We start from the raw sequence: 23,024 nt of genomic DNA, 5'->3' as shown, positions 1-23,024 counted from the left end.
AATTGTAATATTTATAATTATTATAAATATTATAATAATTTATAATGTTATATATTAATTTATTATTATATATATAATATATTATGTATTAATATAATATTAATAATAAATAATAATGTATAATATAAATAAATTTATATAATAATATTATGTAAATTATATATATATAATTGTAATATTTATAATTATTATAAATATTATAATAATTTATAATGTTATATATTAATTTATTATTATATATATAATATATTATGTATTAATATAATATTAATAATAAATAATAATGTATAATATAAATAAATTTATATAATAATATTATGTAAATTATATATATATAATTGTAATATTTATAATTATTATAAATATTATAATAATTTATAATGTTATATATTAATTTATTATTATATATATAATATAATAATATTTATATTATATAAATTATATATATAATTATTAATGTAACTATGTACTTATAAAATAATAATTATTAATCATATCAATAATTATACGGAATGATTTTAATTTGATCTAAATAGAGTTTTAGATTCATTTAGAAAACAGAATAAACAGAATTTCTAATTTAATCAAAATAGATGCTAGCAACAACAGCTCCTCCCACTTTTAAAACCTTGAAACCTCCGGTGTGATCAACAGAAGTCGGCAAAAACTTTTCTGAATATCAAACATATTACCCCTTTATAGTTTGATACCTCATCGTTATCGAAAATAATGAATATTTTATTCGGAATAAATTATGAATAGTAAACTATTAACCGGCCAAATAGACTTTTATCTCATTCATTAAATATTCTAGTGAATTCAATACAGATACATTGGATTACATCTTATGCTTTTCTTGCAATTTCAAATTTTTTTATATGTGTGTATTCTTTTTTTTTTTTTTTTAGTCTCTATTCATAAATTCAACCATTACAACCATTGTGCAAACTTTCGTGAAAAACTGAATTTGAACGATATTCAAATTGACAATATAATGATAATTCTGTCCCGCTATAATCGATTATTTTCGTTTGTTCCGATTAGACTGATTAAACTGACAATTTAATTAAATGATAGTCTCGTATAATTAACTATGTTAATTTGTTTTTAAGTGGATAAAAGCGCCGCGTTAATAGCGCGATCATACCCCTCTCAAAGGATAGTTCGAGCCGTAGTTTCCGCATCTACCAATCGACGGTGCTCCGTTATCGGTGAGGAATAGGATCAAGGAATCCCGCAGCATTCCTTTCTCTCCTAACGCGTGAACTATAGCCCCAACCGACTTGTCTAGCTTCGACACCATTTCTATAATAAAACAAGCAAGCATTCAATTAGTGTTACACGTGACTTACGAGGTCGTAAAACCGTGCAAATACGGACTAAGATAACGATATCTCTTATAAAGTCAGTTACTTACACGTAATACCTGTAATTTACATTTTATCTTGCGAACTTTGTATTTCTGTTGAAGTTGTACGGACAAATAATAAAGAAATAGCAAAGAAATATCTAAATTGATGACAATTTGTGAGAATATAACATATACTTTGAACTTGTTAGAGATATCTCTCGTCCTTGAGAAAGTCGAATTTGAAAATTCTACACGCTGAGCTAAACATGTTTCTACATATGTTGAAACTCGTTGTCAATCCACACGTTGCAATCAATATTGTATAATTAATAATTACTTCAATATAATTTATAATTCGTAATTGTCAATCAGTTTCTCAATTAATTGTTAATTAAATCAACGTTAACATGTTAGACAATAAAGTCATGTACTATTGCCATTAACATATTAATATATTAAGATTAATATATTATTTTAAAAATAATATATTAATTATACAATATATGTAATTCAATAATATTGAATAATATACTGTATCATTATATTATTTGAAATAACTATGCGTTAGTTTACTTGAACGTGAAAATGATTTTTGTCCAAATTATTTCATCATTTGGCTATCAAACGAAATCGTTATTTTGTATTTGGATGTTTAGTCAAATATTTTCTAATCCTTGTCGATCATTTTGTTATTTCATTTATACTCGAGAAATGAATTGGAAATGATCTATTTGAATCTCACAATAAATAAAGTTATTCTTCCTATACAATAATATCTATTTTTTTCTATAACAATAACAATAATAAATTAAAGTAACTGATCATAATTTAATTAAAGTAACTAATAATAAATAAGTAAATAATAAATTAAAGTAACTAATAATAATTTAATATTTCGAAGTGCTATTTTTAACTAATAATAATTTAATATTTCGAAGTGCGTATTTTTTAATTTTATCCTAAATAGAATACTCAAACCTCGAGAAAATAGAAAATAATAGATATACATGCGATTTAAATAAAAGCTTCTGAACCTATATTTATAAAATCATTCTCCATCCCTCCGTCCCTTTTTTTATTATACTTTATATGCATAATAAAAATCTTTATATATATATAAAAAATTATGAGGGTGTCTCTTTATTATATATATAGTATTAAATTTAAAGTTAATTTTATATATATATTATTTAATTTTATATATATATATATTATTATATAAATTTTATTATATATAAAATTTAATAAAATAAAAATTAAATTTAATATTATATATATATAATTTTAAAAATTAAAAATTAAATTTAATATTATATACATATAAAATTTTAAAAATTAAATTTAAAATTTTATGTATATATATATATAATATTAAATTTAAAGCTCTTCATTATATACATTATATATATTCATTAATAATTACATTATTATATATTTATTATACTATATTATACTTTATTATATACAGGGTGTCCGCGTTAAGTTTTGTCACCAGTTTTTAGGCATTTCCAGTAGTGCAATTAAAAAATGTTTCAGACAAAATTTATTTAGTGTTTGATGGGCCACATGTTCCCATATTCTTAAATCTCAAAAAATGCTTCTTAGGGTCACCTTGACTTTTTAAATAGCACCGTACGTTTTTGATATCATAGTATTGTTGCTGATGTCGAGGCGAATTCAACAACGTGTTATACTGTGACTTTGACTTTGACGCTCTGTGTATTAGACTTTTCGTTATCGCTAATAATTATGTATCTATGTACGCTTCAGAGTCATTTGTTAGTCACCGTGACATCGGTCTGATCAGTTTATTGGTAGTATTGCGTCGGTCGTATCTTAATCGTATTACGATTTGATCTTTCAGATGGTGTTTTCAAATACAGAAAGATGTGATACGCTACCTGTTTTCAATGAATGTGGAAAAAGTGCACGCAAGGCAGAATGATTATACGAAGAACGATTTCCAAATAGGATTTGTCATCTAGTCTAGATTTGTTATCTAGATAGAGGAACATTCCGTTATCTTCAAAAATCATTACTTTTGCATGGTAAATTTCCTGGATGGAAAACATCCTAGACGCAGTAGACACGTCACAAATGAAGACAATGCAATATCAATGCTAAGTTATTTTGAAGCCTATCCGCATGCGTCTCTTCGACAAGTTGCAAAAGAAATGAACATGTCACAACTGTTAACACAATTACGAAAAGATACAAATATCATCCATTTAAAATAACATTAGTTCAAGAACTGCGCGGATTAGAATTTCTGGCTTGGCTAGCTGCTGCCAATGAAGAGGATCCTGAAGTTTTTATGAAAATCATATGGACGAATCTAAGTTTATCAATAATGGTGTTTTCGATCGACGAAATCAACGTTATTAGCTAGGCAGAGAATCCACAATGCATTTTCAAACTAAAATTAGCGTCAATGTTTAGTGTGGTAATTTAAATGGTCACTTAATCGGACCATACTTCTCCGAAGAAAATTTGACAGCTGTTCGGTATCTTAATTTTCTTCCACACTTATTGCAAGACATTCCACCGAACATCAGGAACGATATGTGACAAGACGAGTGTCCTGCCCACAATGCTATTAAAATTAGGGGATATCTTAATAGCAAATTTAGAAATCGTTGGAAGGGAACATATGGCGTTCTCCAGATCTGTTCCCGCTGGATTTTTATCTTTGGGGATATCTGCAATCAGATGGTTGTACATACCAATCAATAATCTTCAAGAACTTTGGAATCGCATAACAACTGCATGTAACAACATAAACCGAGACGACCTAATTAACGAAAAATAAGCGACAACGAAAAGTCGAATACAAAGAGCAAAAGAGTATCATAGAAGATGAATCACAGTTCGAACGTTTGATGTAACCTGATTTTTTTTTTTTTTTTTGTAAGAAATAATTCTTCATTAAAATTAAATTTGTACAAAATTTTCGAGTTGAAGGTTATTTCGATGTCACGGTATAATACACTGTTGAATTCGCCTCGACGTCAGCAACAATACTATAATAATCAAACACATATGGTGCTATTTAAAAAGTCAAGATGACCTTGACTCTTTTAACGTAAAAAGCATTTATTAAGATCTATGAATATGGGAACGTATAGCCTATCGAATACTAAACAAATTTTGTCTCAAACATTTTTTTAATTGCACTACCGGAAATGCCTAAAAACTGGTGACAAAAATTAACGCGGACACCCTGTATATAATAAGGTATAATATAGTATAATAAATATATAATAATGTAATAAATATGTATAATATATATAATAATGTAATAAATATGTATAATATATATAATAATGTAATAAATATGTATAATATATATAATAAAAAGCTTTAAATTTAATATTATATATATATAAAATTTTAAATTTAATTTTTAAAATTTTATATATATATGTATAATATTAAATTTAATTTTTAATTTTTAAAATTTCATATATATATATATATATATATATATATATATATATATATATAATATTAAATTTAATTTTTAATTTTTAAAATTTCATATATATATATATATATATAATATTAAATTTAACTTTAAATTTAATACTATATATATAATAAAGAGCTTTAAACACCATCATAATTTTTTTTGTCTACGTACTAGCATATTTGCGACGATTTGGCTCACGAATCTGTATAGTCTCTCTGTCGTTGTATTCGTCTATTGGTTGTTCTAAAGGGCCGTGAACCGCGAGATGCGAAAGCTGGAGATAGAGAGGCCTCGGCACTTCGTGATTTTCGATGATCCTGATCGCCTCGTCGGTGAACAAGTCTGTCGCGTATTCGCGATTGAATCCATGAGCTGGATCGTCTCCACGATGCATGTCATATCCGCTCATATTCTGAAAAATGAAACAAACTGTAAAATTTCCAACTCGGGCGATGGAAGGGAGATTATTTTATTCAAATAAGAAATTCAGCGTCATGAAATGAAATGTATAAAATATGAAGTTTTAGATTTAATTACATAATAGATAAAATAATTATTAATTATTATTAATTATATATTAAATAATAATAATAATTAATTTTTTATTTTAACAAGCTTTACTTACATAATAAGTAAAACAATTTATTATAAAGATATTTATTATAAATAATAATTAATTTCTTATTTAAGATAGTGTATTTTATAATTATAAAGTAACATTAATAAAATAATAATAATATTTATTTAAAATTTAAGATTTTTAAATTTATATAATAACATTCATTTTCGTAATAATAATAATATTGCTCAAAATATTTTCATTTCTCGTTTCAATTTCCTTCCTTTAAATAAATTAATTAAATCCCATGATCTTGACATTAGATGCAAGTAAGAAATTTTTTTGCAACATTTATTACCACACGATAATGAAATAATGATAGGTATAAATTGTTAAAACTGTATGATAAAAGCTTACATAATGCACCTCACCTTATTCGAATACCTATAATCGTAATAAGAAATATGGCTATTGTAAAAACCGAGGAACGTATCGAAGCCTCTGTGCAATGGCGTGTACTGAGGTGTGTGGTATCCCATATGCCACTTTCCAATTAATTTCGTGGTATATCCTAGACCTCGTAAATATTCTGGTAAAATTTTTATATTTAGCGGCAAACCACGTGGCTCACCACCGCGGATTCCTTCTCCTTGCATCCCTATATAAATCAATAATTTCAAATTGTTATACTTATAAAATGGCAAAAACATTTTTATTTCAATTTAATAATTATTTACTTTTATTTTTATTATTATTTATTTAATTAATTATATTAATTATTATTTATATTTAAAATATTTATAAAATACAGTCTCCCATTATCCGAATAATATCCAAGATTTATTATCCCTTATATATGTCATTTCTTAATAAAAGATGTTTTATCTTGTACTAAACTATTCTATATGATTATTGGTTACATGCCAATTAATTCTATTGATTTATTGTATATTCTATATTTATTCTATATCTTATTAATTTATTCTATATTCCATATTTGTTCTATATTCTATAATTTATTCTATATTCTATAATTTATTCTATATTCTATAATTTATTCTATATTCTATATTTGTTCTATATTCTATAATTTATTCTATATTCTATATTTGTTCTATATTCTATAATTTATTCTATATTCTATATTTGTTCTGTATTCCTTAATTTATTCTATATTCTATATTTGTTTTATATTCTATAATTTATTCTATATTCTATATTTGTTCTATATTCTACAATTTATTCTATATTCTATATTTGTTCTATATTCTATAATTTATTCTATATTCTATATTTGTTCTATATTCTATAATTTATTCTATATTCTATATTCTATATTTGTTCTATATTCTCTAATTTATTCTATATTCTATATTTGTTCTATATTCTATATTTGTTTTATATTCTCTAATTTATTCTATGTTCTATATTTGTTCTATATTCTATAATTTATTCTATATTTTATATTTGTTCTATATTCTATAATTTATTTTATATTTTATTTGCAAAGTTAAATATAAAATTGTAAAACATTTCCCTTGTTTTTCATACAAAGTCAAAGTTAAACTAATAATTTGTCGATACTTTTCTTCATAAAGAATGTCGAGTATTGTATTGACTAATGTATAAAAAAATATGATTCCATTTAAAAAAGTAACGGTGTTCTTGAAATCCTCGAAACTTCACCAACAAAAAAATGATCGCTACCACATCGCTATATTGTTAATAAAGTTTCATATTTTCAAACACAACCAAGATATTTAAGAGCTGATTTTTACATCAATACATACAATCCAATATAATACCTCACTCAATCAATACATTGACTACCACCCATTTTTTTCTTATTTTATGGTATTGTTCAATTGTTAAGTCGTTCTAAAATAAGTATAAGAAAGAAAAACGCTGGTCATCGATGATAACCGTGGCAGTGAAGCGTGTTAAAAAGATTAACATTGTGTCTACTGTGTTTCTTACGCATACCAAGGCGTATTGGATAGAGTCCAGTGAAGAAAGCTATCCTAGATGGTGTACTTGACGGTAATACGTAGTGTCTATTTAGTATAATTCCATTGTATCCGAGCGCGTCGATGTTAGGGGTTGGTATCTGATTTGATCCGTGAAAACCAACATCGTTCCAACCCTGTCAAATTGGGCACAATCATTGTCTGACAATGGTACAATTCCCAAGATATTAATGCAAATTAAATACAATAATGCGAAATAACAAACGATTATGTAATAAAATATGACGAAATTGTAATTAGTAGTAATTGATATATGTCGGCGGTGGAGAGGAGTGGGAGATTTTTGTTTTGCGGTTGTAATGAGTCACAAGCACTAGCATCTTTGTTAGGTGCGGGGGCGTAGGTAATTTTCGAGCTACGATAATTGCCTTAACTAAGGACAATTTTAATTCAAAACACTTTCGTACTACAGATTAATCGCAGCGAATTAAGCAAAGTAGACAAGCACGAATAATGTACTGGACGGTTGGCACTTTGCATTAATCTTCATGAATTTTTATATCGATTTATTCGTGTCTTCTTATTTTTCTATATTGATACATGTTAACTTTGCCTATTCTATTTCTCAAGTCCAATAATTTGCATTTTTTTCAACTATCGATGTTGAAATCCACTCGAAAATTGTTATAATGGCGTTTTATCTGAAGTACGCATCATTCGTGAATAATAATGTGTAGTGAATCTACAATGATGTTACGAATAGTCCTTGATGTGATGATAAAGTTCAATAATCTTGCATAAATTTTAATACAACAGAATTATATTAATCTTGTATTCAAAGAATTGCACTATTTTTATATTATAATTATATTGATTATACAAAAATTGCATCAGTCTTATATTACCAAAATTAATTCTTTACTGTTTTTATTTCTAAATTAAATTAGCTCAATTGTACTAAAAAAAAAAAGAGATTAATTAATTATTTCATTATTTTTAATTGTATTAAGAAAAATTAGTTTGAAAAGAATTGATTAATCATCTCACTATTGATTTTACTTTCCTTCGTAAGTAAAAATACCAATTATAAGTATACGACTAGTCTTACCAAATCATCGGCCATAAACACAATAATATGCGGTGGTGCTGTTTCGTACAGGCCGAACGCACAGACAATACATAATATTAGGTGCAGCAAAGACGTACACATCCATATCGTGAAAAACCGACACATTCTTGATAAAAATTAAACGAGGAGCGGAAAAAATAAAACAACGAAATGAAGATAAAATAAAGACGCGATAAAGAAAAGATTAAAAACTTTGTAACACTACTTTCGACACTTTCGGAACACAATTTACCAGGAAGGATAGTCAGAACATTACGCGCGATGTTTACGAGCTCCTGCGGGACACAAAAGAATGAGGAACAGAAATAAACACGTTTATATAGTCCACCCACGAAGAAGCATGTCATGAATGGGCCACATGAAAGGGAAGGGAAAATACACTAATAATTACGGCAATAAAGGAGGTACGTGTTTCAACTAGGTTGCTTCTCGTCTTACGTGTTATCTTCCGTACTTATGTAATTGTCTATCTACATATGAGACATTCCGTGTGTCAAATGATTTTTAACCTACATTACTTTTTTTCTATTTTTATCATTATTTATGTTATTTGTATTTAGTTTATTTCGCTTTGCATTATTTTGGACGTTCAATATTCGAGTTTGATATTTGAGCAAGTTGAAATTTGAAGGAACTTGAAACTTTGTTCGAGAGTGAACAAAGAATCTCGTAAATTGCGAATTTTTGTGTATTATTCAATTTAAGAATGCAAAAATGTAAAAAAAATATATATATATATCAAAATTGTTTTTAAGAGGAACAAACTCAAGACAAGAGAAATAAATACTTTATGCTTTAAAATGAGATCAAGTGGTTTGTTAATTGTTGGTCTATATATAATACGTATGTTATATAATTATGTTATGTGATATATATATATATATATATATATATATAAATTTTGATATTGTATGTAATGCTATATATATAGTGAAGAGCATCATTGAATCACAGTGAAAAATTGTCAATAGTTTAAATTGTTTAAACTATTGACAATTTAATATCAAAAATTATATAACAAACCACTTGATCTCAACCACTTTTAAAGCATAAAGTATTTATTTCTCTTGTCTTGAGTTTGTTCCTCTTAAAAACAATTTTGAGAAAAATTGATGACTAGATTTACCATGGTCTTGAAGATTGAAATTTCCTCTTCACAACGATTCCTCGAAACTTGTACGATTTTTTCACTATTTCATTGAATTTTAAACACAAGAGTTAAACGACAAAATGTTAGGATCTCCTGCAATTTTTATCGTTTAACTCTTGTGTTCAAAATTCAGTTATTCGATTCAATAATATTCAAAGTTTAATAAAATGATACAGCAAATTTTAAATTTTACAGCAAACTTTAAGAGATTGTTGTAAAGGAGAGACTTTATCTCTAAGATCATAATGGATATAGTTATCAAAATAATTTATCAGTGTTTTTATAAATGTTTGAATTTTTACAATTCTTTTGAAAATAACCATTTTTATTTTTCCATTCGCTACATGATGTTAAAATATCGTTTGAAAAAACAAAGTCAAGATTTCGTTTCGAACATGATTTATTGTATTGAAGTAAAGGCTTTATGTTTTAAGATAGGGTTAAGTGAATTGTTATATGATTTTTTGTTATAAAATTATAGTAATATACATTATTATAATTTTACTTCTATGCTATATATTCTTTAATATTATTGGCATATATTAATAATTATATTATGTAGTTAAAAATCAAAATAGTAACTAATAGTCGTCCGTCATGAATAATCACGCTAGTATTTTTCTGTTACAATTTTACCAATTTTTCGATTTTTATTGTATATTTACACCACTAATTTATTACAATAATAAATACGATAATCATATATTTATTATCATTTTTATTTATTTAATAATTCTATTATTATCTTATTTTTATTATTATTTATTTAATACATATTTTTAATATATATTACATTTTTTTTTTCTGGACAAAACATACATATCATATATTTTGTACTTATTGTGTATTTGTATACTTATCACATACAGGATATCTCATTTTAATCTTGAAAGGTGTAAAATATATAAAAATATATGAACAAAAACATGAAAAAACTTTGATAAAAATATTTTATACAATTATACTTTTTATTATCTATTTTTATGATACAGCTGTTTAATAAATCGAGTTATGATAAATATCAAATTGTAAACTCAGAAGTTATTTTACAAAAAAATTTCTTAAGAAATCGTAAATTACGCAAAATTGCTCGGAATTTTACGAAAAAGTTGATCTATGCTCATATTTTTATTTATTAATTCTTTTGCACAAAATATCTCACAACGCAACATCATTCATGGTTGTAGACTATGTAAAATCTTCCGTATTTATGTTCCAATGTTTATATCTAAATATTGTTTTCTCTAAAAAAAAGAAATTTGTTTTGAAAAATATGACGTAAACTGATTTTTATCGAATCTATTAACAAAACGACATTGCATTGCGAAATATCTTTTTTCTTATAAATGAAAGGATAAATAATAATAATTTAAAATAAAATTTTTATTAAATGAATACAAATATTGTATAATATTTAAGTGAGGTAGACATAAAATAACAATTGTTATTTATCCATAACTAAATATTATAATGTTTATTAATATTATAATGCAATTTTTCCTCCTGAATTTCAACTTTTTCAAAATATTCCCCTCTTTAAAAATAGAGATATTTCCTTTCTAACATTCAACCAATACATATTTTTAAACCATAAAAAATTGAACCTGTGTTAATATATTATGCTATAATAATACCATTGTATAACAACAAAATTTAACAATTATATAATAATAATTCATAAACATAATAGAATTTATTGTTAGAATAAATGAAAAAATTATGCATATTTATACGACAAAATGACGAAACCTTATACTCAAACCACTGCAGAATCAAACCATTTTTTTTAATATTTTTAAAAATAACATTATTAAATATAATTATTAGCTTTGTTACATTTTACTAATTATATTCCATTATTTAATACATTTTATTCTTTAATTTTAAGAATGATCAAAATGGAAGATAGGTAAATAAAAATATAGTAAATTACTTTAAGTTCATCATTTGTCTCAAATTTTTTATATTTTCATATTTATGATCTATTTTTATTTACATATCTTTTAGTAAAAAAATAATATGTTAAAAAGATTAGTTCACGGTTTACTATGAATTTACAAATTTATTTTCTTTGTGACAAAAAAGTATTCATAAAAGTTATATAAGTTGTTTTATAGTCAGTATAATTACAAGTTATCAAAATATATTTACAAAGTGCAAGTTCATGTGAATAAATTTACTTTGTACTTATGCTGCATATTTATAGCGTACAATTGCATGTTCATAGTACGCAACTCATTATATATTCATAGTAACATAACTGATCACATAAAAATAATCATCTTGTACAAATTTTGTCCTGAAATTCTTTTATCAATAATTATTTAAATATTTGGTAATAAAATATCATGAATAAAGAATTCATTTGAACATTTTAAATAAACCTGTGTATCGTTGTATGATCTTTCATTTTTTCTAATGCATTCAGATTATCCCACCACAACAACAATTTATTCTTAAGAATTAATTTAAACCAGGGACTCAATGGGGAATCAATATTTTTCACAAAATTGTTGATTTCTGATTTTGATACCCAACGAGTTTCACTGATTTCATCTGGATTTGGATCCAATGTAATATTATCCTTTTGTATAAATAACACGTAATCTATTTCATGTTCACCCCATGTACCATTCACTGCATGATAATGAATTCTTGTTAGATACAAAAAATCAGATAACAATAATTCAGACAAAGGAATTCCTAACTCATAATTCAATCTTCTTTTTGCTGCTCTACGAATTCCTATCGCTTCATGTTCTTCAGTTTCTTCAGGAATTTCAAATAATGGATGACTGCAGCATGTATTTGTATAATGATTTGGAAATGTTATCTAAAAAAAAGAAAATTCTTTACATCAGTCTAATATACTTCTTCTAATGCAAATATATAATTATCTATGTGAAGACTAGGAGAAGAATATGATAAACAAGATTGTCAGATCATAGGAATAAAATTACTTTTATTATTCTCACTACCACTTTACTCTTCTTTGGCAAATCTTCCCACACAGAGACAGATTATATCTGTCTGATTTTGCAATGATCAAAGGATAATATGACTTTATGTGTTCTTCGCAAATAAAAATTTGTTAGAGGAAATTAGAGTGGCAAATTACATTTTCTAGTTTTTACAAATAATTTAAAAATTTAGCTGCAATTTTACATTACAACTAATCTTATAACTTCTTTACATTTGTTGTTTTCTATGTTCTTCAGAATTTTTAAAATATTGCCTGCTACAATATTAAAACGTTAATGATTACTTCATATTAAAATTATTCTGTCTATTCATAAAGTAACATTAGAATCAGAAAATCAGCAGAAATGATCACATTCTTATCGTATTCTTCGCTTATAATTTTTATATAAATTATACAAATGGTTACCTTATTGGCAGATCTTTTCTGAAGTAATAATTCATTTTTACCATTGAATAAAAAGACACTGAATGCTCGGTGAAGTAAAACTTGCCCTTGAGAATTCACAATATGACAATCTCTCTTTGTAGCATCGCCAAGAGCCTTGTCTAGTTCATTAACAAGAATGCAACGTTCCTCCAAAGCAGCTTCCTGCAAAGGTAGTGCCCGATTCGCTGCAAAGTTCCTCATTGGTGATGTCAAGTTCCTTGTGGCGGCACATATTGTTTTGATCACTTTAGCCATCACGGTAGCCAGTCGCTTCTTTCAAACGATATCGAAGTGTTTAAAACGCAACACTTTCTGTATGTAAATGGTTTTACAATATGTGATGTGTAGGTTAACTAAATCAATGACCTTTTTTCAACTCGTGCACATCACTTAAATCTCGATATCATTGGTGAATGCAATATAACGAGGTTGCAAAATCAGTTGGACCTTAAGTTGAACGTCTGATTCGTAATAACAATGAAATTAAAATGAATGAAATGAAGATAACGTTGATATGAAACGTCCAATCAGAAATGTTTCTAAGATATGCGGCCACATTTCAATATATATTTTATTTAACTGGCATGTCTTGATGTTACAATATTATCTTTTGAATATATTAAGTTTTTTTTCTTTTTTTGCATATCATGAATACTGTCAATCACAAATCATTCGACTCTCTTATGCTTTAAAGGTTAGGTTAGACACTTTGAAATGCAGAGAGCGTGATGGCGGAGTTTCGAACGAATCATACTAATGACAAAATTTATCGCTAGAAAAAAAGAAATTTCTACAAAGAACAATACGATATAGGCAATTAAACTAGTCATTTGATAATAAATTCGTGAAACGTATTGATGACAATTTCAAATATTGTAATTTCACTTTTGAATTGTTACACTTGTTTTATCCCGATGAATAAAAAAAAACAAAAAGAAATTGCAAAAGAAATCATACAAAATTAACAATGAAAACTCATGTACTTTACGTTTATAGTGTATATGCTGATATAGTCATATATTATTTAAATCGCAATGATCGATAGTTCTCGTTGCTTCTCGACTTCGATCGATCGAATCACTTCATGGGGTAGTTGAGAGTAGGTTTCACGATTTCAGTGTGTCTGCAATAAAGCCCGTTACATAAAAAAAAAATTATTGTTTCTTTAATGTGTTATTTATTGTCTACGTTCCGATATAATTTAAGTCGTTTTATATCGTCGCATTAGTCTGCCAATATTGACCACGAAATGAGTGAGAACGCCGAAATTACGGGAATAATATCGCCAGAGGATGCGGCCAGAGCGGAAAAATTTAAAGAAGAAGCAAACGAATATTTTAAAAGTGCGTTTGCAAAATTTCCTCACGAGCTTGATTTCCGTAGTTCGTTTTATGATTGAACACCAAACCCGGGTGAAATTCGTAATTGATGTTGAAATAATGCGATTTAGTCACGTGTACCTCTAGAAACTAACCCCCAACATCCGCAATGTAAATTATCACGAAACTATCAGGCGAGACCTGACCATTGGAATTCTTAGAATTTGAAAAGAATCATTGTTACTTGTCGCATCGTTTTGTCCTGCATAAATATTTTCATTTGTAACATACTTTTCAATTCAAGTGACATTTCACACTGTGTTTTACTTGGTGTGTCAAACTTTAGTACTTGATTTGTTTTGACAACAATATAAAAAAAAAAAGTTCATTCAGAGAGATTTCATTCTGAATTAAAGACTACTAATCTGTAGCTCTTTTGGAATTGTACATTGAAAGCAAATGAAATTTCATCAGCTACAACTGTTTCATTGTTAACTAATGTATGCAATTATTTACCCTTTTAGATCAAGACTACACCAAAGCGATAGAATTATATTCTAAAGCCATAGAATTAAATCCGACAGTGGCAGTTTATTTTGGGAATAGAAGTTTTGCTTATCTAAAAACAGAATGTTTCGGATACGCGCTTACGGATGCGTCAAAAGCTATTGAACTAGACAAAAATTATGTGAAAGGATATTATCGTAGAGCTGCGGCTCATATGTCTCTTGGCAAGTTCAAATTAGCTCTTAAGGATTATAAAACTGTTACTAAAGCAAGACCAAACGATAAGGATGCAAAGGTTAAATATACAGAATGTTCTAAAACATTAAAAATGTTAGCCTTTGAAGAAGCAATCTCTGTGGAGGAAAACAAGAAGAATATAGCTGATATGATTAATTTAGAAGCAATGGGTAAATTATATTTAGTATCATAATTTGATAAGTTTGAATATCTTTAGAAATGTTTCAGTACGATTGTTTTTATTTTATTACAGCTATTGAAGACGAATATACAGGGCCTAAACTTGAAGACGAAAAAGTGACATTACAATTTATGCAAGATCTATTAGAATGGTATAAAAAACAAAATAAATTACACCGCAAATACGCTTATAAGATCCTTTTAGATGTAAAAGCATGGTTTATGGCACAGCCAAGCTTAATTGATATTACAATTCCTGAAGATAGTAAATTTACTATCTGTGGAGATATACATGGACAGTACTATGATTTACTTAATATATTTGAATTAAATGGATTACCATCAGAAACTAATCCATATGTATCCTTTATATTATTACATTTTATATTTATTGATTTAATTGTTAAATATATTACTGGGGTATAAATATGATTATATTTCTTAATAGTTATATAGTTATTCAATGGAGATTTTGTAGATAGAGGTTCTTTCTCAGTAGAATGTATATTCACCTTATTTGGATTTAAATTGTTATATCCAAATCACTTTTTTATGTCTAGAGGTACGTTTTTACATATTCATTATATATCAATATAATATATATATATTCATAGTGAAATACAATATTTAGGTAATCATGAATCTGCCACAATGAATCAAATGTATGGATTTGATGGTGAGGTGAAAGCAAAATATTCTGCCCAAATGGCTGAATTATTTACTGAAGTTTATAATTGGCTTCCTCTTGCACATTGTCTTAACAATAGAATACTTGTAAGTTTTTATTACTGCCAAATAAATTAATTAAATTTTATACTATAGAAGGGATGTTGAAATAAATTATGTATACATATATATTCATGGATTTCATAGGTAATGCACGGTGGCCTGTTTTCAAGAGATGATGTTACGTTAAAAGAAATTAGAGAAATTGATAGAAATAGACAACCACCAGAAGAAGGATTAATGTGTGAATTATTATGGTCAGATCCACAACCACAACCTGGGAGAGCACCCAGTAAAAGAGGAGTTGGTGTGCAATTTGGTCCTGATGTTACACAAAATTTCCTTGCTTTGAACAATCTTGATTACATTGTAAGAAGTCATGAGGTAAAAAACGATGGTTATGAAGTTGGTCACTTTGGAAAATGTATTACTGTGTTCTCTGCCCCAAATTATTGGTACGTAAATGAGAATTATTAGTTTAAGAACGATAATTCTTTATAAAATTAATAATATTTAATAGTCATTTTGTATATAAATTTTATTTTTTTATTTTCAGTGATACTATGGGTAACCGAGGTGCTTTTATCACACTTAATGGTAAAGATATGGAACCTCATTTCACATCATATGAAGGAGTGGTATGTTACAAACTAATTAATAGTTTTCGTAATTTTTAATTGTATTTCATAGAGATTTCCTTTTTCAGCCTCATCCAAATGTAAGGCCAATGGCGTATGCTAATTCTCTACTAAAATTCATGTGCTAGTGGAACATCTTAGGTACTGTTGATAAATAAATGAATAACAATAATTAAATACGAGTAGCCCAATCAAAGTGTGCGTAATATATTTGATACCGAAATGGAGAAGATGGGAAACGCTTAGGCTTCTCCAAAACAATAAAGTACTGTATTCTTTCTAGGAACATGAAAATCTTCTGTATCATAATAAATGCAATGAAGATATAATATTGATGGGTACAAAAATGAAAAAGAAAGTTTGCTTGTTTTGACAACTTGCGAACAGGTTATCAAATTTTCTTGTCTATGATAAGAACAATGCCTCATTAGCAATTTGTGTTTTATTATAATGAACTGACGTAAAAAAAGAACATTTCTATTTTGTACCCTCAATTAAACCACCTTGTTCATTAAAGATATTAATGTTCACGCACAAGCTGAATAAATGATCTCAAAGATCTCGTAACAGATTAACTTATATTCTAATATTTGCAGAAGGTGCTGAACATGTAATGAACACACCTATTATTCTTTTAATTTGTTCTTTAACGAATAATGGTGGTTTCTGCGAAATAATAATTATTATTATGAAAATATCTAATACATATGCGATTTAGCATGAATATGTAGTACAATTTTCCAGCCAGTCACTATTTGTCACGTTATTTGTGATGACTACTTTTTTATAAATTTAACGTGATTGGAAGGATTTCTTTAATCTAACATTTTGTTTTTTTGTTAATAATAAACGATGTTTATAATGTATTTAAAATCGATATTGTTTTTTCTTCAAAAAAGAAAAGAAAAAAAAGGAAAGATTGTACCTTATAAAATTAATGAAAAAATTTCTTCTGGCAAATTATTTCGATTCTGGTGATTCACAGTTATAATCTTACATTTTTCGTCTGTACGAAATTTTTGGAACAGAGATGAATGTTGTTGCGGTATCTTGTGCATTTGAGGTATCGTTGCGATTATGAAAAGTCTGTTTGAAGTTTCAAAAAATGATTTCACTACCTCGTTGCGAAATTTTTGACTAAATAATTCCATTTTTCCAATTTCATCTATAATTAATATGTCCTTTAAAAAAACAAAAATTAGTGAACTGATTATTATCATAAATATGCGTGCAACATGTGAAACTATTTTGCTTACTGTATTCGAGTCAAAGACAGGTAATGCTGCTGCTTCAAAATCATGTAGGAACACATGATAGTTTCCCACTTTATATTTGGAGTGTTGCGACTGGTTTATTACCTTTCTGTTTAGCAGTATGGCATTAGCTCACGCAAAGAATAGATTAAGTTTTATATACTTAAAAAACTGATACTAACTCAACTCGTGCTAATGTTGATTTCTTATCATTCTTTACCAAAACAACATCAAATCCAATCCTGTTACCATTTGGACCTCGAACTTCTTTAGTATAAAATCCATCGAACTTATAATTCTGCTGTTTCATCATTGAAACTAGTTTCTCGCATATCGTGGTTTTTCCTATACCTATGGCATAGTATTCATTTAATTAAAATTGCTTTAATAAACTTTTTTTCTTTATTCGCAAAACGTAAATACAATAAATAAGTTTTTCATCGTGTTGACAACATCAACGCGTTGACTGCCATGCGAAACTTTCACGTTTTATTTATATCTATAAAACAAAATATTTAATTTCTACAACATATTGTTGCAATATTGTCTAGTTATGTTATTTAAAATTTATTCTATAAAATCTCATTTGAAGTAAAATATTTATAGAGCATCCCCGAACGACCATCGTAGCAGTCAACATGTGACTTTCGCAATTAAATGCGTTACCTACGGAATGATTTAAATTAATGAAAAAAAAAAAAAATGAAATATTTTAAACAAAGGTTAACAATAGGTGATTTTTGGAACACCATGTAACTTTTAAAAGTCGCGGGGACTCACCAGGGGGTCCAGTGAGAAGTACGCGTGAGACACGCAATGCGGCGCCCGTATCCATGCTCCTTGTTTTTCTAAGTTTGAGGTATCAATTACGGACGATACTTGTACGAAGAAAAAGGTAGTAAGTAATTGAAATACGAATGGAAAAATGGTTTTACATTAACGCGGTCGTTTAATTGAGAATAAGTGTGCCGAAATTGCCGATAAAGAGGCCGAATGGAAAGAAATTGATAAAATTACCACAACGTGGAGTCGCTCGTCAGCGATCAGCTGATCGTGCTCAAGCAAGACAATCTGTTCGGGTGGGTTGAAACGCCTTTGTGTATGTAGATATCCACGTATCTCTCGGCTGCGTTCAGAAGTGCGTTGATGCGTGATACGCGCCTCGTGCGGCCTATGTTTGTGTAAGTTCGCGGGGTTATACATTCGCGACGTACGCCTGTCACAGATCACAAATATAAGATCGGCCACGACGGAACTTATAATAGCCACAACCTATAATAATCACGCAGAGTTTGATTGCGCCACGAATTTTCTCTGTTCCCCGTAGGTTCGCCCGGTTCTCGAAGCGCGACAGATAGTTTAAGGAATCTCGAGGAAATCGCGAAGAGATACCTTGACCGAAAAGAAGAGGCTGCGGGCGTTAGTGGCAGGATACATGGAAGAAAGGGACGAAGGGTGAAGACGACGGTTCTGTCCGTTTTCGCGTACATATCAGTATATGTAAAGAAGAAATGGCTCGCCCTTCCGACTGTAATCCGCTCTCATATCTCGTCGAGAGGCAAATCGACGATAAGGTCGACTACTGCAAACGTCTCGTCAATGCCAGATTCGAAAGTTCCGAGAATCTGTTCAGGAAAGACTTGCTGTCGCATTATGGATGCGTTAACGCGATTGAATTCTCGAATCAAGGGGACCTCCTAGTTTCTGGTAAAAGGCTAACATATTACGTTCGATTCATTTCGTTTCACACGGTTTTATGCCTGTCGACTTGGGAAACTGGACCTGTCGACGGAAAATTCGAACCGTTTGAGATTTTAAGCAATTATGTAAAATAAGCATTATTTTTTAGATAACATGTTTTTGTATTGTAGTCAATTGATTAGTAGTAGACAAGGGTGTGTTTATGGCACGAGATTATTTTGTTTTGTTAATTGAACAGGTGGCGATGACAGAAGAGTTTTATTATGGAAAGTAGAGCAAGCAATACAAGATGTGGGCAAACCTGCAGTGATGAAAGCTCAACATATTAGTAATATTTTCTGCCTTGGTTATGATAGCAGTAAAACGAAAATATTTTCTGCTGGGAATGACGATCAAGTTATTGTTCATGACTTACGAACGTACGAAACACTTGTTTATTATAGTTTTGCATGTTATAACCGTATGAAACTAAGCAATTGTTTTTGTTGCAATTCAGGGGAGATGTTGTGAATTTTTTCCTCCATGAGAAGCCTGTTTATGGACTGTCCGTACATCCACATAATGACAATGTATTTGCAAGCGCATGCGATGATGGAAGAGTTTTGATTTACGATATACGGGGATCCAGTGCCATGGAAACATTTTGTTTAGCACGGTATAAAACAGCTTTCCACTCCGTAATGTTTAATCCTATTGAACCTAGGATGCTAGCAACCGCCAATGCTAAAGAGGGTGTTAGTATGTGGGATGTAAGAAAACCTCTGAAGTAAGTAAAAAATGAAATAAAAATGTGAGGATATTTCGTTTAAAATAATAACTTTTTTACATGTGCAGGCCAGTGTTACGTTATGGAAACGAAAATTCAGCTCAGAGTTGCATGAACGTTAGATTTAATGCAGCAGGTAATAGATTATTAGCTTTGAGAAGAAGATTACCCCCTGTACTTTATGCTGTAGACTCTTCTACTCATTTATGTCAATTTGATCATCCTGGGTACTATAACAGTTGCACAATGAAATCATGCTGTTTTGCTGGTGATAACGATGAGTATGTACTGTCTGGTAAGTAGAACTGCAATAATTGTACATCTTTTTACATACTTTCTTTGCTAGTTAAATATTCATGTATTATTAAAACTGCGTTTTAAGGTTCCGATGATTTCAATCTATATATGTGGAAAATTCCTTCTGAGGATGTAAAGTGGGTAAATTCTGCACACATGGTATTACGTGGTCATAGATCTATTGTTAATCAAGTGCGATACAATCAAGCTAGTTGTATTTTTGCTTCATCTGGAGTTGAAAAACTCATTAAGATTTGGAGTCCATTTCCTCTTGGAAGTAATTGTTTAGGTGGATTAAAGGTAATTTTATATGTATAATTTAATTTTGTATATATGTATATTTAATGTATGTTGATAATGTATACTACTACTTTCATATTTTGTAGAGAGATGATGGAAGACAAGAGAGGCAACGCAGAGTCTTCACACATGATGAATATATTGGACTAGTGTTACGCAGTGGTCAATTTATGACTCATGATTATAGCCATCAATCAACCAGAGAAGATCCTAGAATGATGGCATTTTTTGATTCATTGGTACAACGTGAAGTTGAAGGCTGGAGTTCTGAAGATATGTCAACAGCGCCTCAAACTCCTAGTGATTCGGAAAGTAATCTTATAGCTGGACGAGTTTATAGTGCAACAGATTCTGATGGTACTTTCTCTTTAAATTTTTTTTTATAGAAACTACATTAAAATAATAATCGAAAATGATCATAATTTTTAGTGTAATCATTTCTTGTTCTTATAGACTCTACAGCTTCTGATCGTCAATTGATGTTAAGTATTTTGGGACCGGCAGTAACATTAGCATCTCACGGATCCTCTGGAGGTGGTGTAGCTCCTGAAAGACCCTTAGAGTCTCCCAATCGTATAACACGACTTATAGCATATCGCAGAGAAAAACTGATGAGACTTGCAGCTGTAGATTGTGGTGCTCAAGCAAATAATGCTTCAGCTGCAGCGTCAGAACCATCTGCATCAGGTTCTGCTAGTGACGGTGATAATACACAAATTAAGTGTAAATCTAAATCAAAATTAAAATTTATAAAAAGGAAACATAGTAAAATTACTGAAATAAGAAGAGCCGGAATAAAGTGTGCAGTGTTACAAATTAATAGTGACTCTGATAGTGATGAACAACCTGTTGACACGACTCAGCCTAGTACCAGTTCTGGTGTAGTTTCTAGAAGATCACGATACGTTGTGCACATTGAGAGGGATGCAAAACATTCAAATTATAGCAGTAGCAGTTCGGAAGATAATGACATTTCTGGCAAACGGAAGCATTCAAAAACTGATTCTGACACGTCCACAAAGGTACACAGAAGAAAACATAAAAAATGTAAAAGCAATTCAAAAAATGACATTACTAAAAATAAAAGCAAACGGCAGAAAATTGATTACGATACGAAGAAGAAGAAATCGGACAGAGATTGGAAGCTTTATTTAAATGATGTTAGTAATGCAATAAAACTTCAAAAAGATGGTCCATCAATGCCAGTGAACAAATCAAGCAAAGTTCCTTCAACTCCTGATAGTGGTATCACATCAGGAGTATCAACAAGTGAAAAAACTGGTGAACAAGCACAGAAAGATCAGAATGATGCAGAAAGCTCCGATCACGAGCAAAAACTAAAAAATCTAGAATATTTTAGAAAGAAGGTGAACGTAGTAAGAAGGAGCTATCGTATTCGATCTAAGCCTTTATCCCAAACCATTTCAACTACAACTGATTCTTCCGATTAAGCTCCTATTACTTTCTCCACCTTTTTAATCCATTTCCTTTTGTACATAATAAATCTGTGATTCCTTGAAGTATATTTTTATAATACTAAGTTTGTTCACACACGAATATGAGCGATTTTTTCTATCTTCTTTTAGACTTTATTATTTTTCTGTTACCTTCATATGTATATCCTATATTTTATTGGAATCTCTTATGATGAAAGACTGTCCCAGAGAAATAAATCTTTTTCACAGTTTTTATTGATCACAATATTTTATAATTGGTACAAAGGATTACGAATTTAGTAGTCTCAAATGTTTAAAATTATTAACAACTGACGTCTCAATTGTTTAGGATTCAATTTATTATTATAACATAAACATATTTGGATATGACCATTAAATCGTATATAATCGAAACTCCAGCAAAACACCGCCGAGAATTATAGGTAAATTAATGCTGCATTAGCTATAATAAGCGATCCAGCTAATGTGTATTGTTGACATGGTTTGTAAGTGTGATGGAGAATAATAAAACAATAAATTGATATACATTTTTTTCTGATATGTTTAGCTTTGAAAACAAGTTAAGAATATTGCATTATTTAATCCTGCATTTATACGTCTTTATTAACT

General features: G+C 28.6%; 5 protein-coding genes across 7 annotated transcripts in view; 2 read left to right on the top strand and 3 right to left on the bottom strand.

Moving 5' to 3' along the window:
* Positions 1–8,663, bottom strand: part of LOC122535420 (arylsulfatase B-like) — a 15,944-nt gene extending 7,281 nt beyond the window's left edge. Inside the window, exons 1-5 of the mRNA XM_043666936.1 lie at positions 8,455–8,663; positions 7,363–7,522; positions 5,811–6,037; positions 4,992–5,232; positions 1,148–1,305 (exon numbers count right to left, since the gene is read on the bottom strand). Of these exons, the coding sequence (XP_043522871.1) occupies positions 1,148–1,305; positions 4,992–5,232; positions 5,811–6,037; positions 7,363–7,522; positions 8,455–8,580 (912 nt within the window). The 5' untranslated portion in view covers positions 8,581–8,663. The remainder of the gene's footprint in view (positions 1–1,147; positions 1,306–4,991; positions 5,233–5,810; positions 6,038–7,362; positions 7,523–8,454) is intronic.
* Positions 8,664–8,742: 79 nt separating this feature from the next.
* On the top strand, positions 8,743–17,514 carry LOC122535421 (serine/threonine-protein phosphatase 5). Of its 2 annotated transcripts, none has more exons than XM_043666938.1 (8): positions 8,743–8,879; positions 14,878–15,267; positions 15,351–15,637; positions 15,734–15,839; positions 15,909–16,051; positions 16,151–16,458; positions 16,560–16,641; positions 16,710–17,514. In XM_043666938.1, the coding sequence occupies exons 1-8, from the start codon at positions 8,825–8,827 to the stop codon at positions 16,767–16,769; spliced, it is 1,431 nt and encodes a 476-aa protein (XP_043522873.1). In that variant the 5' UTR covers positions 8,743–8,824; the 3' UTR covers positions 16,770–17,514. The 2 variants fall into 2 exon arrangements, with proteins under 2 accessions (XP_043522873.1, XP_043522872.1); XM_043666937.1 differs by lacking the exon at positions 8,743–8,879 and adding an exon at positions 14,095–14,377.
* Positions 11,570–13,788, bottom strand: LOC122535423 (isopentenyl-diphosphate Delta-isomerase 1). The gene is made up of 2 exons (XM_043666940.1): positions 13,014–13,788; positions 11,570–12,458 (listed from the first exon to the last, which is right to left on the bottom strand). The coding sequence occupies exons 1-2, from the start codon at positions 13,287–13,289 to the stop codon at positions 12,000–12,002; spliced, it is 735 nt and encodes a 244-aa protein (XP_043522875.1). The 5' UTR covers positions 13,290–13,788; the 3' UTR covers positions 11,570–11,999.
* On the bottom strand, positions 16,819–18,986 carry LOC122535424 (nucleoside-triphosphatase THEP1). Of its 2 annotated transcripts, none has more exons than XM_043666942.1 (4): positions 18,912–18,986; positions 18,077–18,245; positions 17,898–18,003; positions 16,819–17,822 (listed from the first exon to the last, which is right to left on the bottom strand). In XM_043666942.1, exons 2-4 carry the CDS (start codon positions 18,205–18,207, stop codon positions 17,568–17,570), a joined length of 492 nt encoding a protein of 163 aa, XP_043522877.1. In that variant the 5' UTR covers positions 18,208–18,245; positions 18,912–18,986; the 3' UTR covers positions 16,819–17,567. The 2 variants fall into 2 exon arrangements, with proteins under 2 accessions (XP_043522877.1, XP_043522876.1); XM_043666941.1 differs by lacking the exon at positions 18,912–18,986 and adding an exon at positions 18,675–18,804.
* A 419-nt stretch (positions 18,987–19,405) lies between these two features.
* Positions 19,406–22,938, top strand: LOC122535419 (DDB1- and CUL4-associated factor 5). Its single transcript, XM_043666934.1, has 7 exons — positions 19,406–19,601; positions 19,834–20,014; positions 20,092–20,361; positions 20,430–20,656; positions 20,744–20,958; positions 21,045–21,315; positions 21,412–22,938. Exons 1-7 carry the CDS (start codon positions 19,406–19,408, stop codon positions 22,407–22,409), a joined length of 2,358 nt encoding a protein of 785 aa, XP_043522869.1. The 3' UTR covers positions 22,410–22,938.
* The last annotated feature ends 86 nt before the right edge of the window (positions 22,939–23,024 follow it).

Source organism: Frieseomelitta varia, unplaced genomic scaffold (assembly GCF_011392965.1).
Source record: "Frieseomelitta varia isolate USP_RPSP 00005682 unplaced genomic scaffold, Fvar_1.2 scaffold_715, whole genome shotgun sequence".
In the NCBI taxonomy this organism is placed as follows: domain Eukaryota; kingdom Metazoa; phylum Arthropoda; class Insecta; order Hymenoptera; family Apidae; genus Frieseomelitta; species Frieseomelitta varia.
The sequence above is the reverse complement of the archived record's forward strand: the minus strand, read 5'-3'. Positions and strand labels throughout refer to the sequence as shown.

Coding starts and splice junctions, on each gene's coding strand:
- LOC122535419 (XM_043666934.1), top strand. CDS start 19,406: ATGGCTCGCCCTTCCGACTGTAATCCGCTCTCATATCTCGTCGAGAGG. Junction 20,015..20,091: donor ATTGTTCATGACTTACGAAC/GTACGAAACACT, acceptor GTTGCAATTCAG/GGGAGATGTTGTGAATTTTT. Junction 20,657..20,743: donor CGATGAGTATGTACTGTCTG/GTAAGTAGAACT, acceptor CTGCGTTTTAAG/GTTCCGATGATTTCAATCTA.
- LOC122535421 (XM_043666937.1), top strand. CDS start 14,284: ATGAGTGAGAACGCCGAAATTACGGGAATAATATCGCCAGAGGATGCG. Junction 14,378..14,877: donor AGCAAACGAATATTTTAAAA/GTGCGTTTGCAA, acceptor TTACCCTTTTAG/ATCAAGACTACACCAAAGCG. Junction 15,638..15,733: donor CATCAGAAACTAATCCATAT/GTATCCTTTATA, acceptor ATAGTTATATAG/TTATTCAATGGAGATTTTGT.
- LOC122535424 (XM_043666941.1), bottom strand. CDS start 18,729: ATGGATACGGGCGCCGCATTGCGTGTCTCACGCGTACTTCTCACTGGA. Junction 18,246..18,674: donor ACTTCTCACTGGACCCCCTG/GTGAGTCCCCGC, acceptor ACTATGCCATAG/GTATAGGAAAAACCACGATA. Junction 17,823..17,897: donor CTGTCTTTGACTCGAATACA/GTAAGCAAAATA, acceptor GTTTTTTTAAAG/GACATATTAATTATAGATGA.
- LOC122535423 (XM_043666940.1), bottom strand. CDS start 13,289: ATGGCTAAAGTGATCAAAACAATATGTGCCGCCACAAGGAACTTGACA. Junction 12,459..13,013: donor AGAAAAGATCTGCCAATAAG/GTAACCATTTGT, acceptor TCTTTTTTTTAG/ATAACATTTCCAAATCATTA.